Source organism: Desmodus rotundus, chromosome 12, assembly GCF_022682495.2.
Source record: "Desmodus rotundus isolate HL8 chromosome 12, HLdesRot8A.1, whole genome shotgun sequence".
Taxonomy (NCBI): Eukaryota; Metazoa; Chordata; class Mammalia; order Chiroptera; family Phyllostomidae; genus Desmodus; species Desmodus rotundus.
The window spans coordinates 93,168,490-93,194,233 of record NC_071398.1 but is presented as its reverse complement, the minus strand read 5'-3'; the positions used below and the strand labels follow the sequence as shown (position 1 = coordinate 93,194,233).

Genomic DNA, 25,744 nt, shown 5'->3' with positions numbered 1-25,744 from the left:
AAGCTTTTTTCTTGTTGGTAACTTTTCCAGCTGTATTTATTGAACAGTCCTTTTTCCCCCCATGCATCTAATGGCATGCTGTCTGTCATGTATATGGTTTCATAGTTTTCTGCAAATATCTTACATTACTTTTATTAAGCTTATTGTTAGTTTATAGTTTTCTTACATGGCATCTTTTCTCCCATTAATTTATATAATTGGTAATTGCTGATAAACAGGAAAACTCTTAATTTCTGTATATTTACCTTATTCTTACCATCTTACTAAATACGCTTGCCCTCTGCTGCCGTCGTCCCTCAGGGAAACACCTCACTCTCTGCAGAGCTTATTGTTTGTCTGTCTTTCCGCACCGGCTAGAACCTGCCAGTAACACGTAACAGACCCTGGCGAACCCACATCCTGTTGAAAAATAACGGTGCTAATGGGCATCTTTCTGTTGCCTTTAACCTTAATAAAAGTCATCGGTGTTTTAGGTTTGTATATTATATTGCTGTTGGTTTCTGGCCGTCCTTTATTAAGTTAAGAAAGTGTCCGTCTGTTCCAGTCTTTCCAAGATGCCTTATCAGGAGTGGTACTGGATATTATCAGTTGCCTTTTTCGCATCTCTTGAGATGATTATTTGGTTTTTATTTTTCAATCTATTGTAATAATATTGTATTAAGATGTTTATTCATTTCTCCCGAGTCACAGATGTAAAGCCAGGAAACTTACATCCAGCAAGTCATTGATAATATGAACACCGTCCTTTCCAGTGTTTTCTGAAATCCTTACACTGTTTACATGTTTGTTTCCAGCATACTGACCTTGTATTATCCTTTTATTCAGTTGTCTAATTTTACTTCGCAAAACTTCACCAACAAGTTTCCCAAGAGATTTAAAGTTTTATTATTTATTAATTATCTGCAGAAAACTGGTCTCTCTTCATTCTAACTAAATGCATGACTGCTGAAACATAAGGACACACGGAGAAATACTTTTATTTGTGCATCCATTTGACAAATACTGGGCACTCTACTGTGTGCCGAGATTTGCACTGTTTGATGAAATCCTTTTGTTAGGAGATACTTGTGAAAACAGTCAGGCCATCAGAATCATTTATTGGTAGAAAATAATAAAACGAATGTCTCTACTTTGAAATCCCCGTTGATTTTCTCACAGGGTCTGGCTTCCTGACTTCGCAGGGATCTTTGGATTCCTACATAATCTATTTAACCTTGTTGTAGAATCTCAGATCACTGAGGAAACAAAACAATTTTAGTTCCCTCGTTATGACTGTTTACCTTCATCCCCAAACCTCTCCCAAAAGATCTAAAAATTTTATAGAAGGAATTCTAATACGGAATGTGGTTAAAAACGCCCGCTCTGGAGCAGGCATGTCTAAGCCCTGGGGTCTCACCCTTGTCACGTCTCTAAAGCTGAGTTTTCCCGGGTGTAACATGGGGAAGGTGTTCCTGCCACCAGACAGGGTTGTTGTGAGGAGGACGTGGGCTCGAACACGTAGCGCACTTCACAAACTAAGTAGCACCTTAGAGATGTATGTAAAGTACTTGACTTTGTTATTCTTGACAGAGATGTTTGAACGATTGCTGGTTCCAGGGACGGATTAGAGGGGATGCCCTGGTGATGCTCAGTTTACCTCCATGGCAGTGATTATCTTAGATGTGTAGGTTTGTCCATCCACCTGTTCACTCAGTGAATACGGAATAGCTGCTGCTTGCTTGATATTGTATCCGGTGCTAAATAGACTCTAAGAATTGCATAAAATAGCGTAAAATTGTAAAGTCCCCAAACTTTATTTTAGGGAAAAATAATTCTTTCAAGGATAATTATACATTAGCCACTTTCTGGATCTTTTTGAAAAATTTCCTGTTCATTTACCACAGTTATCACTTCATTTACATTTTTTTATGAAAGAATAGCTGTAGTGTTTAAGGAACCTGATTACCTTTAATTCCAAATAGCTATCAACTTCCTTAAACAGGCTCTCCCATTAGTCAGTCTTTGATTGGTGCATTATTTTTGATCATCTGTTTCATGATAGTGTTACTACCTTTTTTTTAACCTACTTTAATTTTGGTACCCCTTTTTACTGGAAGATATCAAAACACCTATTACATAGTTTAAATAATAATATAATAGGAATGCCTCTTATTAATATTAATATCTTTGGTATTTGGTGGCTTCACATGTCAAAAGTATTGCTTTGTAAATCCAAATGAGTGAAAACTCAGCCTGGCTTCATTCGTTTCTTCAGCTCTAGTCCCGTATGGTAACATTTCTGGCGAGTGAAAACAATGTGGGGGTGTGTCATGGTTACGTAATCTGTACGTAAGTGATTTGAGGTTTATGTATGTATTTAGGACACTATTTAAAGTGCTGAACTATAGACTTCATAGGATTTAACTCTACTTCTATTACAGTTAAATATATCCTCGCCAAAAGATAAGGAAAAGATATAGTTGGACATATACGTTGAACTTCTTTGAGGCAAAGGGTTGTATATGAAAGAATATCAAGATGGAAATGAATTCCCTTCACTTGTCCTTTAATTGCCTTTTTGAGAACTGGTTATTCTTTCTTCTAGTTCTTTATTATAACAGTATATTGAATGTTAATAAGTTCAACAGTAATTCTTCAAAAATTAATAGACATTTTAATATAATATAGGCTATTATTTTCAATTATACTTGAAATTAATTAGTACTTATGATTTCTCAGTCGGCATAACTCAAAGACAATTTGTTTTTCAAATAAAGGACTTCATATGATATTGAAATAGAATTTGTATAGTGGACTTTGCACATAATGATATATTTAATTTTATCCTTAAAATATTAACCAACATCAGTGTTAAATTTCTTGATTTTGATCATTGTTGTTAGTTATAGATGAGAATGTCCTTTGTTTTAGAAAATACACTCTGAAAGGTGTTGGCAGTAATGGGCATAAGGTTTCCAAGTTTCTCAAATAATTTAGAAAAATGCACAAATAATAATAATAGTAATAATAATATACACAGAACGATTAAGCAAAGGTAGCAAAATGTAAACAGCTGGCGAATCTAGATAAAGGGTGTGTGTGTACACGTGTACACACACGAGTTCCTTGTACTTTTCTTGTACCTTTATGGTAAGTTTGAAACTGTATCCAAGTGTAAAATTATCCCCCCCAAAATCTCCACCCACTTTACCAACCTTAGTTATCAATTTAGGAAAAGATGTGTTGCCGTAGATCATCTGCCTTTGTCATTCCCGAGTGTCCAGTATGAATCTTGCCCTCGTGTGGAAGTCCTGGCGCAGGGAAAAGAGACCGAGTCGGCAGCTTTGGCTCCTTCAGGAAGGATGGGAATCCCCGATGAAGTAGGAGGAAAACACCGTACTTGTAAAATTGGAAAATAACTTTCTGCTGTGGCATTTTAAAATTCTGCAGAATAACAGCAGATTACGTATTACGCCTCATTTGGGTATCTTTTAAAGTGTGAGGCCTTCCCACACGAAGCTGTGCGTGAGTGCTCATAGCAGCATTATTCACGGCATTAAAAAGTGGCAACAACCCGAGTGCCTATCAGCGGAATGGTCTTGGGCTGTAGAGAGGAATGAAGTGCTTGACGCAGGCCACCACGTGGCTGAAATTAAGTGAAAGAAATCAAGTACAAAAGGCCACGTGGAATGCGATTTTAGTTATGTGAAGTGTCCAGGGTAGGCAGATCGATAAAGGAACAAATTAAAGTAGCAGTTGCTAGGGGCTTGGCAGTTTGGAGGAACGGAGAGGAACTGCCCGGGGTTTCTTCCCGAGGTGACGAGCGTGTTCTGGAATCAGGTCACAGCGGTGGTTGCGCACTGTGTGAGTGTATTTAAAACCGCTTCAGAAGGTGGACTTTATGCTATGCGAATTATATTTCAGTAAAGCTCTTCTGTAAAGAAAACGTAAGGCCTAACCAATCACTCCTATCTCAAGGCTCGCCATCTAACCAAGAGGAAAAGACCTTGTCATTTTACGTGGTTTGTCTTCCTATTAGTTCACAGGTCTCCTTTTATTTCCCCTGGTTTATTCAGCCTCCCTGCCCTGGTCTCCTGACTCTCGCTGCTTCAGGGTCTTTTTATTGTTCTGCTTTCCTCTCCCTAAGAACCCAGCAGCCCTTGACTCAAACGCTAATCTCTCCGAGATGCCTTTCCCATGTCCCCTCTGCAGCTGGTGCCTCTCCAGCATGACCTACCCGGCCCTCGCTCTGCTCTTCTCCTCGCACCATTCACCATCTAACACGTACACAGCACACATTCTCATCTTGGGTGTCGGCCACCCCTTCCCTCTCGAATGCACACTCCCTGAGTGCAGGCGCTCTGTCTCTTACTCACAGCGGCGTTCCAGGGCTCAGGCCAGGTGGCACCTGCTGCCCCTAATGTCGTCAGGTGAGTCAGTCTGAAAGTGTGAGTTCAGGCTGTAACCGAAATCAGGAATGTTAAGCATATTCCTATTACCAAACATTTCCTAGATACTTTCAGTGTTTTTAGGAAAATAATGAATAAATTAAATGTTGATAAGTATTTATCACACGTAAGTCACATGATAAACCACCACAAGGGATGGGATTCGGTCATTTGGTGAGAAGATTATAGTCAAACATTATTTCTAACAGTTCTACTCACAGTATTTTGATGCCCTTGACTCATATTGTAGCACAATGTATAGCTTACTATAGAATGGTTACATCTCCAGGTAAGCTTCATTGCGTTATCTTTAAGAAAAATTTTACACAAGGAGGGCTGATTTATGCTGTGTTCTGATTGTAAGCAGGAAGAACAGTGTGATGCCTATGTATTATGTATTAGAGCTTTTTCTTGGGTCCCTCATTTGCTAACTCTGTTTACAGAAGGCAGATTTATGGTACTGGGTTGTTTTGATGATATTTTTCTGCCTGTACCACCTTGTCTTTGTTAAAATATTTTTTTTCCTATCACCATGTTTTTTTTTGGTTTTTGATTTTGAGACTGACAGTATGGTTCCTTACATCAAGAATATATGGGCCCTGACTGGTGTGGCTTAGTTCGTTGGTCATTGTCCCGCAAGGCAAAAGGTCACCAGTTTGATTCCCAGTCAGGGCACATGCCTGGGTTGCAGGTGCGGTCCCCTGTCTGGGCATGAACAGGAGACAACCAATCTTCCTTCCCTTCCATCCTTCCTTCCTCCCTTCCTTCTTTCCTTCCTTGATGTTTCTCTCTGACATCAGTGTTTCTCTCCCTCTCTTTCTACCTTCCCCTCTCTGTAAAAATAAATAAAATCTTTTTAAAAAAAGAATATATGGGATTCTTTAACATTAATCTACCTTTAGTATATAGAATCACAATTTCACTTTCACTAGTATATGATTCACTAAACACTTATTAATCATCCACTGTGTGCTAGGCATTAAAAACCATTTTTTAATTAGTAGTACACAGTTTTTGCCTTCTATGGGCACAAGCTAGAGTGGGGGAGATCACTATGTGAACAAATAATTTCAATAAAGTGATAGGAGTAATAACAGAACGTATGGAAGAGAAAGCCGTTGTAAGTCGTCAGGGAAGACCTGGAGAGGTGGTGTTTGAGTCTCAGTGGGTCAGCTTGATATCTGCAGGTATGTATGGTAGAAAGAATGATCCTTCACAGGAGATGCCGCTGTCCATACAAGTTGTGGGCGCCCACTGTGACCAGGTCTTGCTCTAGACGGTGGGGATACACCGATGAACAGGACAGATGAATTTGTCCTGCTCCTGTGTGCATGGCTGTTAGTGAAACCTGCCAAGGCCTGGGAGCCAGGCCAATGGTGCCGCGTGGCTGCGCCGGAGAGTCTGGGGGCCCCTCCCGAGAGAGGACAAGGAGCTACTTCACACCGGGAAGTTTGAACTCGATGCTCTAGGCCACTGCCCAGTCCGGGAACTACAGAGATGCTGCGCGTCATAAAGTTGCTCATTATAGAGGGGTGATCAGCCCCTGCTTAGGTGCTCAGCAGGCATAGTCTGTGGATTTCGATAAATGTCTTTGATACGTATTTATCACTACATTTCAATTTTATGTCGTTACTTTGAATAATAAAAGGTTTATTTAAACATTATGAATTCATCATACCTCTGTTTTACACTTTCTATTTTCTCAATTGGTTCTATTTCTCCAACTGCTTTTAAGTCACTGTCTGTCAAAATGACTAATCTTAAAAAGATATTCAAAAAATATTCAGCCTCATACCTCCTGCCAATGTTGAAGCTGTTCAGACTTTGAGAGCAGCCAAGCGAGACAGCAGCGCACACTGAGCTCCTTCTAAGTGCCAGGCACCGCTCTGGCCGCGGGGTTACAAAGATGAGCGCAGAGCAGGTCTGCCGTGTCCTCAGGGAACTTACAGTCAGCGCGAACACATCCAGGTGAAGAACAGCAACGTAAGCACAGAGAGGAGGGTATGGATTCAGGGTGTGTTGAGATAGTAACTCTTACGCAGTGAGAATTCTCTCGCTGCAGGGAGACCACTACAATAGAAAGAAAGAGCAGATTAATGGGAACAAAGCTAATGTTTTGCTACTGCAAAAAAACACCCCACCTTTTTAAGAGTGTTTTTTTCTTATAGCAACAAACCTAAGCAATCTCCAAAGAGTAGAGATTTTAGTGATTCATGTGTCTGTGAAAATGCATCTTCTGCTTTATTTTTCTCTGCCTGTTAATGAGGTGTAAGCCAAGCCTAGGAAATAACCTTAAACTGTAAATGGGTAATATAAATCGTTTTCAAAACCCACCTGGTTCTGATTGCTTCCCAATAACAGAGTAAGTGTGGCCGGGGTTGAAGGACAGTCACTTGCTTCATTGGTGGATCTCTGAACCTTCAGCCCGGCAAGCCGCCTTCTCCCCTTCCAGATTCCAGCTCGCGCTCGCTCGCTCCTGCTCCCTCTCCCGCCTCCTCTTTTCTTTCTTGCTAAGAAAGACAGAGCTATTGACTAGAAGCCCAGAGTTGCCCCCAAGTTCCGACCACCGGCTCGAATTCTTATGAAGTGGACTTGTAATATCCTTAATGTTGCTGTTGGCAGTCAGTTACAGATTCCATTATTGTCGATCAATGCAGTCGCCATGCGAGGTGGGGGGAGGGATGGAGGAGGAGAAGAAAGGAGGGACGAGAGCTTCTTAGTCACAGATTTATCAACCTGCCTGGGCTTGCGGCTTGCAGGAAATCTCCGTCCAGGGGGCTGGGATGCTGTTGAAATCGCTAAAGCAGGAAGGGGTTAGGAGGCTGCAGGTCTCTAGGCTGGCTGAAAGGAAATTTGAAAACCTTTCTTCTCCGAACAAAACAAAATGCTGAATTTGTTCTTTTGCCTTTGTTTCCGTTTGATGATATGCTTTACTTAACTGATCAGCTATTGTGCTGTCCATTATCTAGGCTGCTTCAGCTCAGGAACCTGTTTCTTTTTCTTTGAGCATCTTTATTCTCTATTTTCCTTAGCTCTCTCCTGTCATTAAACACGAATCATTATTCAATTTTAGCCTGGCTTTCTCTTTCAGGCTGAAGCTTAACACCAGGAGACAGGACAAATCTCTCTTTTCTTCGCTTCTATCACCCTCTTTTAACCCTCTCTATTTCCTTCCCCTCCCCACGCTGGATCAGATTGATGTCACAGAGACAGGATTCAGAGTGGAGGGAGGACCACATTTTCTCTTTCATTACTACAGCCTGCCTAGCAGTTTACGTGTCGCACCCCCAGGAATTTAGTCTCTGTGTCTTTCTGTTCCCGCTTCATCACTCAGTCATTGTGCTCTGTATGGAAAAGTTTTCTGGCTGGAGAATGAGTCTCCTTTCCCCCGGTGATGTGGCCGAGTGGTTGGATAGTAGCACCGAAGAGGAGAAGAGCCTTCTGTCATTTCTGGGTACGGTAGGGCTCCGCTTGTTCTTTTAACCCTTTGTTGTCTGCACTTCTCTTACTTTGGGGAGTAAGACCCCACATTTTCCAAAATCCACTTTTGGATTTCTAAAGGAGGGGCAGAGGAATGAAGAGAATATGTTCAGGTTTTGTTTATGCCTGTAGCAATAGTGCCGGCAACATTGGCCGTGAGAAGTAAGAGACAGTTTGCTTTAACAAAGAGTGCCAGCTCCATGCAAGGCTTAGCCTGCTATCTGGGCAGCTGTTTGTGCTATTTAGACAACTTCTGCTAGCCAAAATACATTATTGTTTTACTATAACTCTTAATACAGTGATGGCGAGGCTTGCCGTTTGAGAGTGGGAGTAGGCTTTGTTTGCCGGAAAAGCCAACATATGGTTTACGAAGTAGCTTTTATGCAAGGTGTGAAATATCTGTAATGTTCACGTGGAAGATTTCTACAGAGTATATAAAATAGGGCACAAGGACCAGCCATTACTTTAACTTCCCATTTACAGATGCTTTCTGATAAATTTCTTAAGTAAAGCAGTTATTGATCATGGAATTATTGGTATAATAAACAAATTCCTAGGAAAGTTAGATTATAAGTCCATTTGTATCTTAAATGTAATAGGAGAGCTTGATACTTATAAAATCCTATTTTGTGAATACTTTTGTTAGATTAATGATCGTCTTTGAATTTATCTTTTTTATAAATCTGATTTACCTCATAATATATTTCCCTAAATATACGTATACTTTTATCATAGTGGGCAAAATGTGTGGTTTTCTAATTTATTCCTCATGAATATCCTCTATGACCTATAGTCTTCTGCCATCCCGAAAGATATATCTACCTTTAAAAAAATGTTTTATTATACTTAGCATAAGTTTCTGTTTTGTTTTACTTAACTCAGTTACACTGTCAGCCCTAACATTTTATAAAGATTTCTTTTTTCATGCAGTTAAGATGTAAAGGGCCATCCTAATCAGGTCGTCTCTAGCTCTATAAAGACCCAGGTACACATATTTAGATATTAATGCTACTCTTGATTTACCTGTCTTGGGCATTTGAGTGACTTTAACAAATATGTGTACTTCTTAACTCCTTATTTCTCTGAAGCCTGTCTCATTCTACTTGCTCCCCCTCCCCCTCCCCCCAGCCTCATAGAAAACCATCAGGGAAGAAAAGCAAATACAAATACCTCTGAGCGAAGCCAACCACTTAGACCCCACAGCATCATGGGAAAGGAAGGCAGAGTCGTCACTAAACATCTTTTCGTGCTCTTGCGTGGTATTTTTTTAATAAATTCTAATTAGTCCCCTCAAGATTAATGTATTTATTTCTTCTTTAAAAAAAATTTTTAACCACTACCCCACTATACTTATAAAGAATTTGATCAAGTAAATAGAGAGGGGCAAATAAAAAGTACTACAGTCTATGCCCCTTCCCGCCCCTACTCCCGTCCTCTTTTTAGGAGAATCAGTAAATCCCTCTTTAGCCACAGATGGAGGTAATAAAGACAAAGGATGTTAGAACATGCTTGGAAGAAAAATGCGAATTCCTACAAATTACCCACCTAATACGAGAAAACCTTGGCATATGCAGTAGATAAAACACAGGTGACTCGGAGCCATGATTCTACTCAGGGGCTCCAAAGAGATGCTCAGCTGCTGAGTGAGCGGAGAGCTGTGTGCCCCACGCTCTGCTGGGGCAGCGCTGAGCCCTGGGCCTCAGCAAGTCTTACTTTGGGGGTTGAAGCTACTCCTGCCCGTGAGTAGCTAAAGCCTCCTTCTGTGGGTAAACAGGAATTTACTAAAGTCCTCTAGAGAATCAAGAAGCAAAACTATCATCGATATAGCTTGTAATAGCTTGAGGATTAAGCAAAGTCCCTGTGATGAGTCATTTGCTGATTTAGTTACTGTTAGTAAGAACGTGCTTTTCCCAGTGAAGATGCTAAGAGAAAAATAAGGAAGCTGAGTCTACTCTATGGTGCCTCTAGGAGAAGCGGAACCAAAGGAGACGTTGTGTCAGAGAGCCTAATGGACAGGAGCTTCATGGCAGACCTCTCTCTAGGAGAAGGGACGCAAGAAAAGTACATTGTGTTGGTGGACTTCACTGAATCACTTTCGGGCAGTACCACTTAACTGATATCCGGGCCTTCCTGTTCATTCGGTGTACTGCTGATTTGATACGGCTTCATAAGCCTGTGCCCTGTCCTGTAGTCCAAAACCTTCCATGGTTCCTTCGTCACCTGTTGGATTAAGTTAAAACACCTTACCCTGGGGCTTGTTCCGACCCTTCACCCTGACATTCCAGTCTTCACTTGGGTGTGGAGGACTTCATTCCACCCAGCTGATAACCCTCCAATATTTTGGGCAAGCATTGCCCTTTCCTACCCTTTTACTTGCTGTTTCCTCTATCAGCAGTGTCCCTTCACCCAAATTGAACTTTCCCAGGCCCTACCCCTGGTTCACATCTCGCTTATGAACAGGTGGACTGTGCTAGGCACTGGGGCTGGATGCAAGGAAGTATAAGGTACAGCTGCTTGTGCAAAGTGGAGAATTTGGTTGGGGAGAAAACATGAATTAGGTACAACTACGTGAGAAAGTTAATAGCAATAATAAAATAAAATAAGGCAGTGCATGATTGTGAAGTGATTTATCCCGGCAAAACTTGCTTTGGGAATTTGAAGGAAAACATCATTTTTGATTAGGAATGCTGGAGATTGCTTTACAGAGATAGGATGTAGTCTAAAACTTAAAAGATAGAATAGATTTTTATGGGAACAGTGTTTTCTGTGTGAAGGAGTGCCATGAAAAATATTAAATTAATGTTCATGTCCAGTGAGTAAACGGATTTGTAAAGAAGTAATGAGAGATAATGCTTGAAGGGTATTTGGTGGCTCACTGGGTAGGACTTTCATGGCCGGCCAACGAGTAGCTATTTTATCCTGAACACAGTTGCGATTCCAAATTAAAGATTCTTGAGCAAGTAGCAGATATGGTTAAAACAGCTTTTTAGGGAGGCATATCGGAAAGTACCCCAATGAGGGAAGGGACTAGAAGCAGTTAAACCTGTTTGAACGCCGTCACAGTACTCCAGATCTGAAATGAGTGCCTCGATTTTAACACTTAATCCTTTATATTATAAATGGTGGCTTGCTTATTTATTATTACAACTGGATTGTGAATGTCTCCATCTCAGGGGCTCAATCCTCTTTCTTTTTAGCTCCTAGCACACTTCACGTGCAGACGAAAATTTGTGCAGCCCAGGTGGAGAAGATGACAAGGTGCACGGGTTACATAGAATCTGAGCAGCAGCGTTGGTGACAGATGGGAGGAATGGGGAACACACTGAGGCAAAGACTATTTTTGAGCTTGGGAGGGTGATGGTACTATTAACAAAAGTAGAGAAGTTGTCAAAGGGACCCAGTTTTTGAGGGAAGAAGATGAGTTCTACTCAGATGTGTCGAGCGTGAGGTTGCTAGTGCACAGCTGGACTGAGATGCAGTTCTGGTGGTTAGAAATGAAGTCACATAGCGCAACATGTGGGGGCCATCTAGAGAAGAAAGTTGGAGCTCTCAGCAGGAATGGGTGATCTGCTGTGAGGGCCTGTCAAGAAGAAACTGGGGGCAGGGACTGAACCTTGAAGAATCGCCATGGGGGGGCGGGGCTGGTAGAGAGGAAGAGGAGGTACAGAGGGAAGGACAGAAGTGTAGGGAGAAAACTGGAGTGCTGTTGTGTCGGGTGCTAAGGCAGGAAGGTCAACGTGGCGGTCGGTAGTGTCGGTGGTTGGAAAAGCCGAAGAGAAGGCAGGAAGGACCACCAGATTCGACAATGAGGAGACCTCCACTGGCCTGTGAAACTAGCAGTGCTGTTTCGTTCAATAGAGTTGAGGGAAGAGTCAGATTTTGTAACTTTGAGAAAGACAGCAGACGGTGTAACAGTGAAGGCCGCAGAGTATGTCTTGCCTGGGGAAATCTGTGACTGATAGAAGAGAAAATGTGCCTTTTTAAAAAGTGGGAGACACTGTGTGTATTTTGGGTAGAGGAGAGGGAGCAAGATATGGAACCAACAAAAAACGAGAATAATTCGGAGAACAAAATCTTTTACGGGTTTGGGGGTGAGGGTGGGATTAAGGGTGTGCAGACTTAAGCTTTTGAGGGGAGAATGGAGAAGCTTACACAGGAATCAAAGATGCATGCAGAGATTTAGCAACGAAAAGTAAGGAAGATGAAGGAGGTAACAGCCATTGTATTAATCTGACGGCATTTCTCTTACCTAGTCCTGCATGGTAGGTAGTTATCTGTGTGGCCATGTGGCATTCCCCTGCTACTCCATCACAGAGACCTGCTCTTACTATTCTGGGATTTTCCAAAATAGCACTGAGTAGGTGCTTGACAAATACTTTTTTTAATGGAAAAATGCTATTCAGGTACCCAAAAGTTTGAGATTCAGCCATTTTCACAATTATCTAAATTACTGTATCAGATCCACTCCTCCTCCACCTTTTCTACTACTGTTCTCTAGACTCGTGTCTGCAAGTACTATTTAAGGTACATTGGCCACATTTGCAATTTTTATTCAGTAGATTATCGTAAGAAGGAAAATACTCAACAAATATTTTGTTCACTTTACATTTTCTAAACTGAACTTAAGTGATTTTATTTTATTTCATTAAGTCGTTTAACTGATAGAATTTTTATAAAAGAATGTAATTTTGACAAAATCTAGATATTTCTAAGTTTCTTGCTGACTGTACTGACTACAGGTAATTATTTGGTATTGCCGACTATTATTTAACTCCAGAAGTTACACCTAGCATCAAGAAAAAGCATATTCAAAAATTGAAATTCCCGTTTCTGACATTATGACAGACTAGATATGGAAAATTATACAGAAAATATTAGAAATGTCCTATTAATGAAACGAACATTTTAAATTAAGTGGCTAACCTTTCCTCTTGGGAAGGAAAGGAGATCCTGGGAAGGGAAAAATGGAAGCAACTAAAATCCAGGTAGCAGATTGTCCTGGTGGCATTTGCCAGGCTCAGAATTCCCGAAGGGTAAGTTTTCATAGCCACAAGATCGGCGGTGGGCCTCAGGTCTAAACAGAGTGAGGAATTAGAACTGAAAGCCCCACTCCATTGTTCCCCATAGGACTGGCTCCCTTGATGAGTGAAAATGAAAATGAGAAGAAGTCTGCTCACTGGTAAAAAGAAAATGGACAAATCCTACTTTTCTTAGTGTGGACTGGTGGGGGTGGGGAGGAGGATAAAAATCCCCTGAGAATTCACAACCGCAGTTCTGGGAAGGTTAAACTAAACTAGTGGACAACCGTAATGTCAGAGATAGAAAGGAAGTAATTGGAATTGGAGTACCCTAAGACTGTTCAATTATTCAAGAGAAGACTAGAAATCAGGATTAGCTTTAGACTTTATAAGTACCGTGCGCTTACTGATTGCGCCACTGGAGCTCCTGGCTTTTGACTTTAAATACGTGTGTTAAAATGTTAAGAACATGATTAAAAGAATAGAAATAGAGTGTATAATTTCAAAAGCAGTGGAAGGGAAAATGAATTTTTAAAACCTTATCTGAGAAAAGAAAGAAAATCAGAAAAACAAAGAAAAGTAAATAGAAGACACAGTAAGATGGTAAAAATAATCCAACTATATAAGAAAGCAGAATATATGAAATTGTTAAAAGGTAAAGATTGTCAGACTCTGTTTGTTTGTTTGTTCGTTTGTTTGTTTTAAATGCTGTGAATGAGAGGCACATAAGGGTCCAGAAGGGTTAAAAGTAAAAGGTTTGGGAATAGATTTAACAGACAAATACTAATTAAAAGAAAGCTAGCAAACCATGAAAATGAGATAAAATGAACTTCAAAAAGGCATTACTAGGAATAAAGAAGGTCTCTGCATAATGATGATATGTAGAAATCACTAGAAAGATGTAGCAATCTTATATGTACCTAATAACAAAGCCTCAAAATTTATAAGGCAAAAATTGACTGAAAATTAGAATTATTAACCTATAACCCACCTACAAAAATTAGTACGGCTACAACAGATATAAAAATACAATAAGCAATACGAAAACCTCGAGTTAATGGACATGTATAGAACCCTGAGTCCAACAAGGATATAGTCTACATTAGCATATATAAAATCTTTGTGAAAACCGGCAAGAGCCTGACATATGACCAAATCCCAACAGATTTCAAAGTCCGTGTCATACAGAAAGCATTTTCTTGATCATAGTTGAACTTGTTAGAAATTAGTGACAACAAATATGCTTTAAAAACCTTCACTTTGGGAAACTTTTAAACTTATGTATGTATAATTCTTTAGCCCAAGGAGAAATAATAATGGAAATTATAAAGTACTTAACACTGAGCATTCTGAAAATAGTATATATCAAAACCTGTAGGATGTTGCTAAAATAGTTATTAAGTGAAATTCATAATCTTAATCTTTTATATTGAAAAAGAGAAAGGCTGAGAATTAATGAGGTAATTAAATATTTAACTCAACAAGTTAGAAAATGAAAGAATAAACCCAAAGAAAGTTTAGGGAAAGAAATAATGAAGATAACAGTAGATGATAATGAAATGGAAAACAAATAAATGTAATAAAATCAATAAAGCCAAGAGTTGTTTCTTAAAAGTTATTTCTCCAATGAAAATAGATAAATACTGTCAAGATTTGTTCAAGAGAAAAGAGAAACTACAAATAATTGATGAAATGGAAAACAGGACATCATTACAGAAATCAGAGACTTGAAAAATAGGAGACTGTCATGAAAAACTTTATGATGATATATTTAAAATTTTTTAAATGTAAAGAAATGGATATTTTAAAGGAAGATGTAATTTATTAAAGTGACTGTAAAAGAAATAAAAAATGTAAGGAGGCCTGCTACTTATAACCACTCAAGTAATTGAATCAATAGTTTAAAATCTACTACTGATAATAGTTTAACTTCTCATAAAGCTTGACTTCTAAAAAAGAATCACACTTGAATTAGTATTTCTAATCAGCAACAAATTCAGTTTTGCGTTGTAAATGAATGAACCGGCATTCTGGTATCTAAATTGAAAAACAAAATTACCAAGATGCATGCTGAGCCCTAAGCACATCAGTTGAATTCACTGGCAGCCCCACACATGGCCATAGTTCCCTCAAAGCTTCTGTGTCTCACGTCATTGTCTGGGGCTTTCCTTAGAAAAGAGAAGTTTTCAAGAATTTTTATTGTAGGGCTATGCAGTTAAAAACTAAAGGAAATAAAGCCAAACATGTATCTACAGAAAAAGGAAATGAATAAGAAGATACCAAGACTTACACCTGATTAATTTAAGTGTGCTTATTAATAAAACCTGGAAATTTGTGAATTTTCAAATAAAATGATGCATAGGAAGAAAAACCCTCAGAACTTTTAAACCTAATCTCCCATGATGCTTATTTATCAAAACCTTAATTACAGCTGAAGATTCAAGTTAATAAACATAAAAGGTGGTTGATTAGATGGTATGCTCTAATTCCACATGTGAATGAGAGGTAACTAGAAAATTTATTAACAATTCTATTATGTGTTAGGTTAAACCATATGAAATTATTAATATTTTACCAGTTTAACATACAAAAATGGCAAATCTGTGTGATCACGTGTTTATTATTAAAGGAGAAAGCAAGGTGTGAAGGCTATGCCAAACTATTTTTTACTTGCTTAGTTTAAAGTTATTTGTTACTAATTATTATTTTTTATTTTGTTTTAATACTTGCAGGTAAGCCAGAGTGGGTGTGAATGGTGTATAAAAACATTGTGGGGAAAATATTTAAAATTGAGAGAATTCTATTTGTTTCATTTGAAAATTCAGACAAGATCACCATTATTCAAATCGGACAGTACAAGACTGCGGTGCAGAACGCTGCACTAGATAGAAATATAGCTCGGAACCCCACCCTGGAGAACATGTGATCAAGTAATATGAATTTATAAATGTGTTTATTGGAAATCAAGGAAGTGTTCATGATTAAGCCTGGCTTTGTAGAAGCAGGCGAATTGAAATCTGCATTGAAGGTCACCTAACATGTGGCAGATGAGTAAAAGCCCTCAGCGAAGGTAGACGCAAGGGTGCCGATATGGCTGGTTTGACCATGGCTTTGTGTCCGAGAGCGACGATGTCTCTCTAGCTTAAGATCTCTAGGGGAGGTAACCGTATCAGGAAAGTAGTGTGTTAAGGCGATTACTCCAGTAATGGGGAGCAGAATAGCTTTAAGCAGGGAGAGACAGGAGTCAGTGAGATCAGTTAGGAGCGTCCTGCTAAAATCTGCAGGACAAGGTAAAAAGTCCTGGAGGAAGGTAGTGGAAATAAAAAGAACAAAATGAAGCCACCAGACCCTTTTACAGGGAGACTTGGTGGTGTTCGGAGGCAGAAGGGGTACAAATCAGCATCACAGCTCCCCCCTTTCTATTACCCCCACTGGTAAGTGACATCCAGTGTAAACATTATTTGTTTTCACACACTTTCATATTCATAACTGGTCCTCAGTAAATGGTGAATTTCTTTGTATTAGGGGCTCAAATAGTTGTATGCTTTCAACACTTTGAGTACTTTCTATTAAAGTCTATTTAGGATAAAACCCAAACTACTCTTACAAGGCCCTGGCATAATCAAGGACCAGATCTTTTTTAAAGATTTTAATGATGAATACTGAAATCATGGTATAAATAAATCAAAGATTAAACTCACAATTATGCATGAAGCATACAAACAATGAGAACATATTAAGTCAGTTGTAGAAAAAAATTAGGTAAAGGTATTAGAAATCTCTGTAAATTAGAAGAAATTGTCTTCTCGAGTTGATAAAATACGATTCACCTAAATGAAACTGTGAGATTAAGAAAATCTTACAAATTGCCCTGACTGGTGTAGCTCAGTGGATTGGGCGTCATCCTGCAATCTGAAGGGTCTCTGGTTCGATTCCCGGCCGGAGCACGTGCCTGGGTTGCAGGCCATGTCCCTGGTTAGGGGTGTGCAAAGGGCAACCGATGTTTCTCTTGCACGTCAGTGTTTCTCCTCCTCTCTTTCTCCCTCCCTTCCTCTCTCTGTAAAAATAAATAAAATATTAAAAAAGAAAATCTTATAAATAACTAAATCGAAATGTTCAAAATAGTCATTTTATGCTGAACAATGCTTCCTTGATTATTTAGAGATTATTCTTTGTAAAACCTAAGATCGTAATGCTTTTTATCTAGTTTTTTTCTCATAGAATCGGCCTAAGTAGTTGTCTCTTCATTTAGGTGTACCGAAGGTTACCGAGAAGGATAGAAGGGCAAGGCTTTTTTGTTACAGATTTTATTGTTTCCAGTTTTAGATAAACAGCCAAATTAAGGGGAAGGTTTGGAGGGATCCCGTACATCCCTGCCCCACACATGCATAGCCCCCCCACCCCATTTGCAGTGCCCCCACTGGGCTAGTGCATTTGTTGCAGATGGTGAGCCTCCCCTGGCAACATCATCATCACCCAGGGTCCGTAGTTTAACACTAGGAGGCCTTGATGCTGTACAGTCTCTGGGTTTAGACAAATGTGTGACATGTGTTCATCATTGCAGTATCATACAGGGTATTCTCACTACCCTAAAAATCCTCTGTGCTTCGCCTGTCCATTCGCCCCAAGTGCAGGTGTGTCTTGGAGGGCCCTTTGTCGTGTTTTTATTCAAGGAATCAGTAGTAGATACTCTTGATAGCTTGCTTCCTGTTTTGTTCAAATTTTTCCACCATTACATTAAGCTAGTAACCTTTCTCCGCCTCTGTCCCTCTGCCTCACTGAGCTAGAATAGCCTTTTTAGCATCAGCAACCCAGGATTAAAAGTTTTATTTGATGGGCTTTGTTTGTAGTAAATTGTTGCTTAAAGAGTATGATTTAATTCTTTTTAAAATATAAAGAATTGTGCGCCTATTGTTAAAGTTCTTTGAGTTATTGTTAGGAGGAGTCTCCATGATTACCTATCTTGTCTTTTCTCCATTACAGCCTATTGTACAAAACACAAGGAGAACAGGATAGCTTTGCAGTGATGAAAAGTAGAGGCTCTAGAGCCAGACCATACGGGTTTGCGTCCCGACTCTGCCCTTTACCAGCTGGGCACACACACGTGGGCAGAGTAACAGAACGCCCGCTGCTTTCTTTCTGTAAAATGGGGGCGATGATCCCAGTTCCAGAGGATTGTTACCAGGACTGAAGAGAACTCGTATAACACTCTTAGCTTGTAATCAGGATTAAGAAATAGTCGTTGGGTATTGTAGCTATCCTTGTTATTTGTCATCATTATTTTTAAGACCCCTGGTTGTTAGGACCAAGACCCAGAGATACGCTTTGTACTTGAAACGGAAGGTACCATGTAACCCTGAGCCGTTCCTCAGCCTTTCTGGCTGAGTGTCATGTGCACTGAGACTGTTCTCTGCCCTCCGTCCAGCACCGTCCTGTGAAGCCCTCAGCTGAAGAAGGGAACAGCCGTGGGTGTTCAGATCCCTGACCAGAGAGAAATCCATTCTCCTGTTATATTAACCAGAAGAAATGTGTGATTAAAAAAAAAATAATAATAATAATAATAGAGAATAAAGTTGCCGAAGTGAAACCAGAAGGTGGGGAGGCTGGACGGCTGGACGTGCTGAGAACCCAGCACATTTCCTTACCCACCACCAGTGTGTTCGCGCTGCAGTGAGTGTCTCGGGCGTGCCAACTTGAAAGGGCTGCTGGTCTGAGAGAAGCACTGCCTTCTAAGTGGTACAAATTGGGCGGATGAAGTGGCTCTGGGGATTAGTGTTTCAGAGCAGCTGAGTAGGAGTGAGTGGGAGTGCGCAGGCTGAGACGCAGTGAAGGGGACACGGCGGAGAATGTCCCGCTGACAGCCAGGTGGCCGGAGCCTATGAAACGCCCAGGTGCTGTGTTGTCAGCAACTTTGTACACGTCGGCTTCTCCTCATGGCTCTTGTCCTGTTCCCTTTAAAAAATTCTCCTCCTCCTGCACCTTGGAGCTTCCATTGCCTTTAGGAGTCCCCCACCAAAAGGCAACTCCATTTCCATGAAGCCTTTTTTCTTTCACAGTTTGCATTTGTTATTAAAATCCCTTTTTACCGGAGAGGTACAAACCCATTTCCTAACATTATTCCTTCCTTCCTATTCTGTTTCTTAAATGTCTTATGTGCCGCCTGTAGAAGGAAAATTCTTCTAATTTAGAATTCACAGCACAGAGAGCTGAGTTATTTGCTTATCTCTTTTATGAATAACTGGGGCGTTCCTGTTTATTGTCACCATCGTTTGCACCATAGAAGGGAAAGGAGATGACAGCGGGGTCGGCTCGTGCCCCACGACACCCGCACACACTGAACTTGCAGGGATGTGAATGGCGCACGCACGGTGTAGAGTGTATTCCATTTGTCAGCACGCCGTGTTAAAATGTTACTGATTTTTAAAAAGGGTTTTGAAGTGAGCTGAAAAATTCCGCTTTTAAAAATATTAGAACACACGTTTCCTACCTGTAATATCAAAAATATTCAAGGGGCCTGTGGGATAACTCTAACTGGGAAAGCATTCACATTCATTCATATTTTATGCTTCTGGACAGCAGAACTGCTAGGAATTGGTTTAGGTTGCGATTCCCGTGAAATATTTAGACACGCGATACGAGTGTGTGCCCGACTGGCTGCGTCTGTGAGCGTGGAATGTTTTCTGGCCTGTCATGCTGGGAGAAGTTTGCTCTGAGAAGGGTATTCTGGTCCCTTACATCACTGCCCACCAAATTAGAACTGTATACATCTCTTCCTATATTTCGTCCATCTTTCATGTTGAACTTTCTGAAATGACTTTCTCATCGGTAAAGTCATTCCCTTCTTTTAAATGTGCCCCGGTCTTATCCCAGAGGGCCGTAATTGTCACTACCGCGGGGGCTGTCCCAAGGATTAAGTAAGACAGATGTCAGGCCCAGTGCTTAGCACATAACAGCACTCAGTAGTGGCTGAAGTTACCATAAAAAGATTGGCACCCTAGATAGATTGTTTACAAAATGGGTGCTTAAATAACTTTTATAGTACATCGTTTTCTCTTTTAAAAAGTGTTTATGAATCACTTAATCTTTTTAAAAAGCTAGTGTAACTTGATCTAACAGTGGTAGGCGTCAGAATTCATGACATGTTTAGCTGTGTCATTTATGTTACATAGGTGCCTATCTGGCATGATGATGTATGGACTTTGGTTAAATGTGAACAAAAAGCAAATGGATTTGATTTGATGCTTATACATGTTTGGCCGTAATAATGTTATATAACAGATATGTTTCTCCTGATATTTTCAGAGGGTTTTGAAACCTAACCCCTCAGTTAAGCGTTTCTGTATTAGCAAACATCCATGATAAACATTTCCCTTTACTCTCTTTACAAATACAGTATTCCAGAATTATTTCAATCACATTTATTATTCAAAATCCTGAGAAGAAAATAATTAGGGAAGGGCCAGGAAGTGTTATTTCACCAGGTGGTGTTCCTTTCAGAGTGGAAAGCCGAGTTCTTGGGTGCAGGCCTGCGGACTTTCTGCTACTACTTTGTCCCCGCGCACCGACACCAGTCCCTCCGGCCTCCCTGCTGCTCTCGCCCTGGAAGCTGGTGTTGGCTTCCTTCTGCCTGCAGGGTCCTCCCCTTAGAAACCCACAGGGTGACTGCCTCACCTCCTCAGAGTTGACTCAAACTCACCTTCTCAAGGCAGCCGCCTCCTCCCTGTACTCACTATCGGGAACGAGTGTGCCTCTCCAGCGCCTTAAGGAAGTCTTACTTTTCTTCCCTCCCCAAATCACTTTTTGACATTTGCTTCCTGATAAGGGTAACTAACGGCCATGGACACACTATTAGGCCTAAAAGCAGAGGTTGGGTTCTGTTTGTTGAACAGGCACATCCTCTATCAGAAGTGCCTTTGCCCCTGTACTTACCCAGTTGTCGATTTCTTTGCCACACTTTTCAAAGAAAGCACGTTGACAAAGAGGAAGACGATGTGTTGCGGAAATGACATCACAACAGTACACTTTGTATTTGGAGAGCCCCTTTCTTCAAAGATGCTAATTTTGCATCAGAGCATATGAGCTCATTATCTTGTCTTCATCTCTGGTTGGCCTGAATAACCCAGTTCACTAATGAAGCCCGGAGCGGGCAAGGGCTCACGGGCAGTTAGTTGGTGGTGCTGCTAAGAAAAGCGCCTGACGTCCCCTTTGTTCAGTACATCATTCTACGTAGGGCCGGGCTGGAGGGTATCTCTCATTATGATACATTGTCACCTCATCTCAGCTCGTACCCAGTGGCAAAGGAAATGATGAGATAAATTTAAAACTTAACCGGGCTCTTTCCATCTGAAGATGAAAAATACTATTTTTAGATGATGAGAAAGTGAACAAAACTGTTTCAGACCTTTATCTACTGAAACAATATGATATGTCTCAGCCTTCGAAAGCGAGCACATTTTAAAATGACTATAATTAAATATTGTGACTAGGAAAGAACATTAATTTTTACAGCAGGTGCAAATAATGCGATAGCATGTCGCAGGGAGGTGGGTAGGGGAGAAAGCCGTCCAATTTTGGCCTAGTGGAACCGCTACAGATTTTCCGTCCCCTCAGCAGAAATGCAACTTGGAGAGCACAGTAGCAGTTTTCCCTCCTGCGTGGAGACTTCAGGTTAAGGTAGCTGGACCGGTCGGATGTGCCAGCCTGCCTGGGACCAACCCAGCAAGTTGTCAATTCCTCCCTTGCTGATGCTGCCGCCGTCTTTCTAAGTGGACATTGATTGGTTCTTGGGGTATATAGCCTTCTCTCGGCTTTGAAATAGTTATGAATCTTCTGAGGGCCAAAGAACCTGGGTAGTAGAAGGCCTTTTTTTTTCTTTTTTGCGTTGTTGTGGGGGCTGAGTAAGTCAAGAAGGATGGACCGATTCCTCTCACGTTAGTCTATTTGGCTCATCTCGTGTCCTTTCTTTTCCCTCTGGGGATAATTGTTCACACTTCTAGAATAATTTAATTTCTTCTTTTGAACCCAGTAACACTTACGCTGCTTCAGAATTGTGGGGTTTTCTCTTTTTCATGATACAGAAAGAGAATCCACAATTACAACAACAACAACAAGTAATGGATTTGTTAGAGATTGATATTTTAGCCCATATGATTTCCAAATAGTTAAAAGCACTCAAATTTATTTACTTAATGAGTTCATATGCCTGAAAACTAAATTAGATGTTTGGAAGAAAGTGAAGAAATAAGTTTCAATTTCTGTTCTGTTTACGAGACCGTTCTTTCCCTGCTGAGGGAACTTCTTTATCTCCTAGTTTTGTTTCTCCGTCAATTATTCAGAGATTAAAAACATATTTTATTGTAATTGTCTCCCATACTTTCTAATTAGAGGTAATTGTCAGAGGGAGGATGAGGCTACCCTCTACCGCCCCCAGTGCCTGGGCTCACCTGCCTGTCCCCCGTAGGACTTGCCCGCCTGGGATACTCACTCTTCAACGTCAGGTTCCCGAAATCTGAAGGTCTGGTTCGGTGTGTTCGACGAACCGATGTGTTTAAATTCAGGGCTTTGTGCCACTCCCATGAACTTTAGCTACTTACACTGCCATTGTTTAGAAATGTGCACTAAATCCTGCGTGCCTAATTCTGAAAATGACTCTGTACATGAGGGCTCACTTAACCAACCGCGGATGGTTAGCGAGAAGTCGAGAGATGTACAGTTAGTTACTGGTCGTGATTTTAAAGAACAGTTACAGTGTGGACTTTTCTTGTACTGCAGGCTTGTAAGACACTGTGTTGCCAACCTCTCAGTCGTTAGGAATGTTGGCTTATGTCTCACAAGTCAAGATGTCACAGAGAAGATGTTTAGTCAGGGAAAGCAAGTCAGTCTCTAAGAGGCAAAGATGCTAACAGGGTCAGCACTTCCAGTTGGTTAGCCGTAGGAGGGACTCACTTGTATGCATTGCTGGGTCTGTGTAAAATGGTGTCCTTTTGGCACTGACTGACTATAAATTTCAGTAAGTGTTTTTTTCTTGCTACAGATCAGTGCAATACAGTGAGATTTTCTGTAACTGGGGGGCGGCAGTGGTTGGGCGTCTGCTAATAGCTTGAAAATAACTAATGAGGATGTGCAGTGGGAGCGATTGATTGAATAGCTGCAGTCGTGTGTGTTTCTTTCTCGCTTACTCTCCCTGCAAGCTGTGGGGGGCGGGGGGGGGGGGGAGCAAGACACAAGGAGGGAGCGGGAGAAAAGAAAACGCTTTCTCTTAAGTGGAAGTAGCACGGATCCCAGGGGCCAGGAGGCCAGAAATGGAAGTTTAAGCTGCATCTGTCTTTTAAAGGGAGAACAGCGGGAAGCAAAATGTCAGTCTCCGGAGTCACGATTTACTCCTTATTTTTTTGAGATCTGGAAGATAACACAGAATACTTTTTTTAGGATGTGTTTTGTTTTTCCTTGTCCATGTTGAGATTATCTAATGTTATCTGAGAAGCTGGATTCCTATATGTCTGTCAGTTGAAGTGGAGATGGGCAGCAGTTGTGACAAAGGTATAATTATGTATCTATCTGTCATCTGTGTGTGCTCGTGTGTGTGCATATATATGCATATATCTATCACTCTGTGAAGAAAATGTAACCTTCATGTAGCGTATAGGAATTAAATTTGAGATTATCACATTACGTGCAAAATCTGAAGCTTGTTAAGTAGTTTGAACAGATTTAGGGTTCCGGAGCAGGATCCTAATAAGGTCGTATTGCCAGAACAAGGAGAAGCTGATCTATTTTTATATCTGCATAGGCATATATGTTATTTTTTCCTGGCAGCAGCTTTCAGTCTTTGCACAGCCCTTCGGTTTGCAGTCTGGTGAATCATTTTATCTGCACAGAGCTGAACTTTGACCTTTGTGCAAGCGCCAGCAAATCATGAGCAGCACTAGACTATGTTTTGTTCACAAGAACATCAAAAATTTCTGTTAACTCCTATGTTGCTGACAAATAGAGAAGCAGATTCATACCTGTGAGAGGCAAATATTAAGTGAACGTACAGATACTAAACTTAGCTCAGAGGAAATTACTTTTTATCTGTACACAGATAAGGCATAAACTGTCACCCGACAGCAGATTCTTAACTGTGACCATCTTCTAGTGTCTCAATGGTTCAAATGCCACAGAGATAAAAGGAGAAATGATGTGGATATAGACTGTAATGTACCTTTAAAGCAAACCGATTTTTTGTGAGGGGGGGGAAAACCAGTAATTTTGCAGCTTAGCGAAATCTTTGGAATGTGGGGTTCTTCATGATGTTCCATGTCTTCTTTTCCAGAGGTGCCCGCAGAGAGGTCCCCCCGCAGACGGAGCATCTCAGGGACCAGCACATCAGAGAAGCCCAGCTCCATGGACACTGCATATACCTCACCCTTCAAAGTACCAGTAAGCATGGCTCTTCTCCAAGAGGATGTTTCGCTTTTCTCCTTTCTTCTTAGAGTTCGAGAGAGTTACCATAACCGTTCTGTTCCTCAAGAATTTCTTTACAATGCTTAGGTTGAGGGACAGAGCTACCGACTTCTGTAGATCGAGTAACTGTGGCTAATGTCCACTACCCTCAGTGTCAGGTTCACTAGGTTGTGGGGCATTTTATTTTTCCTTGTGACTTACTTCCAACCCGCAGGGTCCGGCAGAAGTAAGGCCTGCCTGAGTGTGGTTGGTTGGTCGGGTAATAATATGGGTGTAATAAGTTGTAGTTTTCATTTGAACATTTCACCTAAAATGTCATAGGGTGTGCTTGAGTGTGATATTGTGGTGTTACAGAATTATATGCTTATGATTTTGTAATAAAAGTTTGTAATAGAAACAGGGGCGTTATTTGTGCCAGACCCTGTATATAAGTAAATACGTGAAATTCAAATTCCTCTGAAGTATGCAATGCAAATCTCTGCGGAATGACCTTCTGCCAAGTTACTAGCCAAAACCTATCACAGATCTATAAAGCTGCTGTTGAAAATTTCTTTCTTTCTTTTTTATTTTTTTAAGGGATGGGGTATGATTTTATTTTTCAAGTTTTTCAAGTGCCTTTTCAAGTTTTTACAATTTTTTTCATTTTTAAAGATCACAAGTAAATGTTGGGTTAATATTCTAACCCAATAATGACAGGAATTTTAAAATAGTAGATTTCATGCCTTTTACTGCGCTTCTCTGTTCCCCAGGCATAGCTACCTGTTCTTTAAAACTTTTTGATGAATGAAGAAAGCATTTTTTCCTCTCCCCTGTTCCTGTTTTCCTGATGAAACAGAGATCAAATATACTGAAACTAACTCTCCCTATATGGAGTTAGGCAAAAAGGGATTGAACTAGAATCTGAAATTTTCACGCCATCATGCTGGGATAGAATGGTGAATGCTTTAAAAAATTTTTAAGTCAGTAACTGAAAAATATCTTTCTGCAATATGGTTACATTGAAGTACTTCTAAGTTTAGTCTGACGTTCATGGCTGGGCTTTAAAAATTTGAATTAGTTACGAACAACAATTTTTATTTATATTTAAGCGGTAAGTTGACAGGTAGTCTAAGCTTCACCTTCACACTAAGACTAGTTGTTCTTGAGTGAAAGTAATACACCGACAACGCGTGCACGTGAAGAATGGCACTGCGTACAGACCGCTCGCTCAGCGGGGAAGCTCCCGGCACCTCAGCCACCTGCTTGAGGGGAGGGGGAGGCTTTTGCCTAACCAGTCGCAGTCACCGAGCCCATGCTCTTAGCTCTAGGAGAACTTAACCCTCCACGAGCCCTCGACTAGACAGTCATTTGAAAAATCACCATGAGAACATACTG

The 25,744-nt window shown here is 40.7% G+C and overlaps 1 protein-coding gene across 8 annotated transcripts in view; it reads left to right on the top strand.

Moving 5' to 3' along the window:
• Positions 1 to 25,744, top strand: part of RASAL2 (RAS protein activator like 2) — a 270,409-nt gene that overhangs the window by 172,749 nt on the left and 71,916 nt on the right. For all 8 annotated transcript variants that reach the window (XM_053915605.2, XM_045189246.3, XM_053915606.2 and 5 more), the window contains one exon: positions 24,240 to 24,346. In XM_053915605.2, the coding sequence (XP_053771580.1) occupies positions 24,240 to 24,346 (107 nt within the window). The remainder of the gene's footprint in view (positions 1 to 24,239; positions 24,347 to 25,744) is intronic.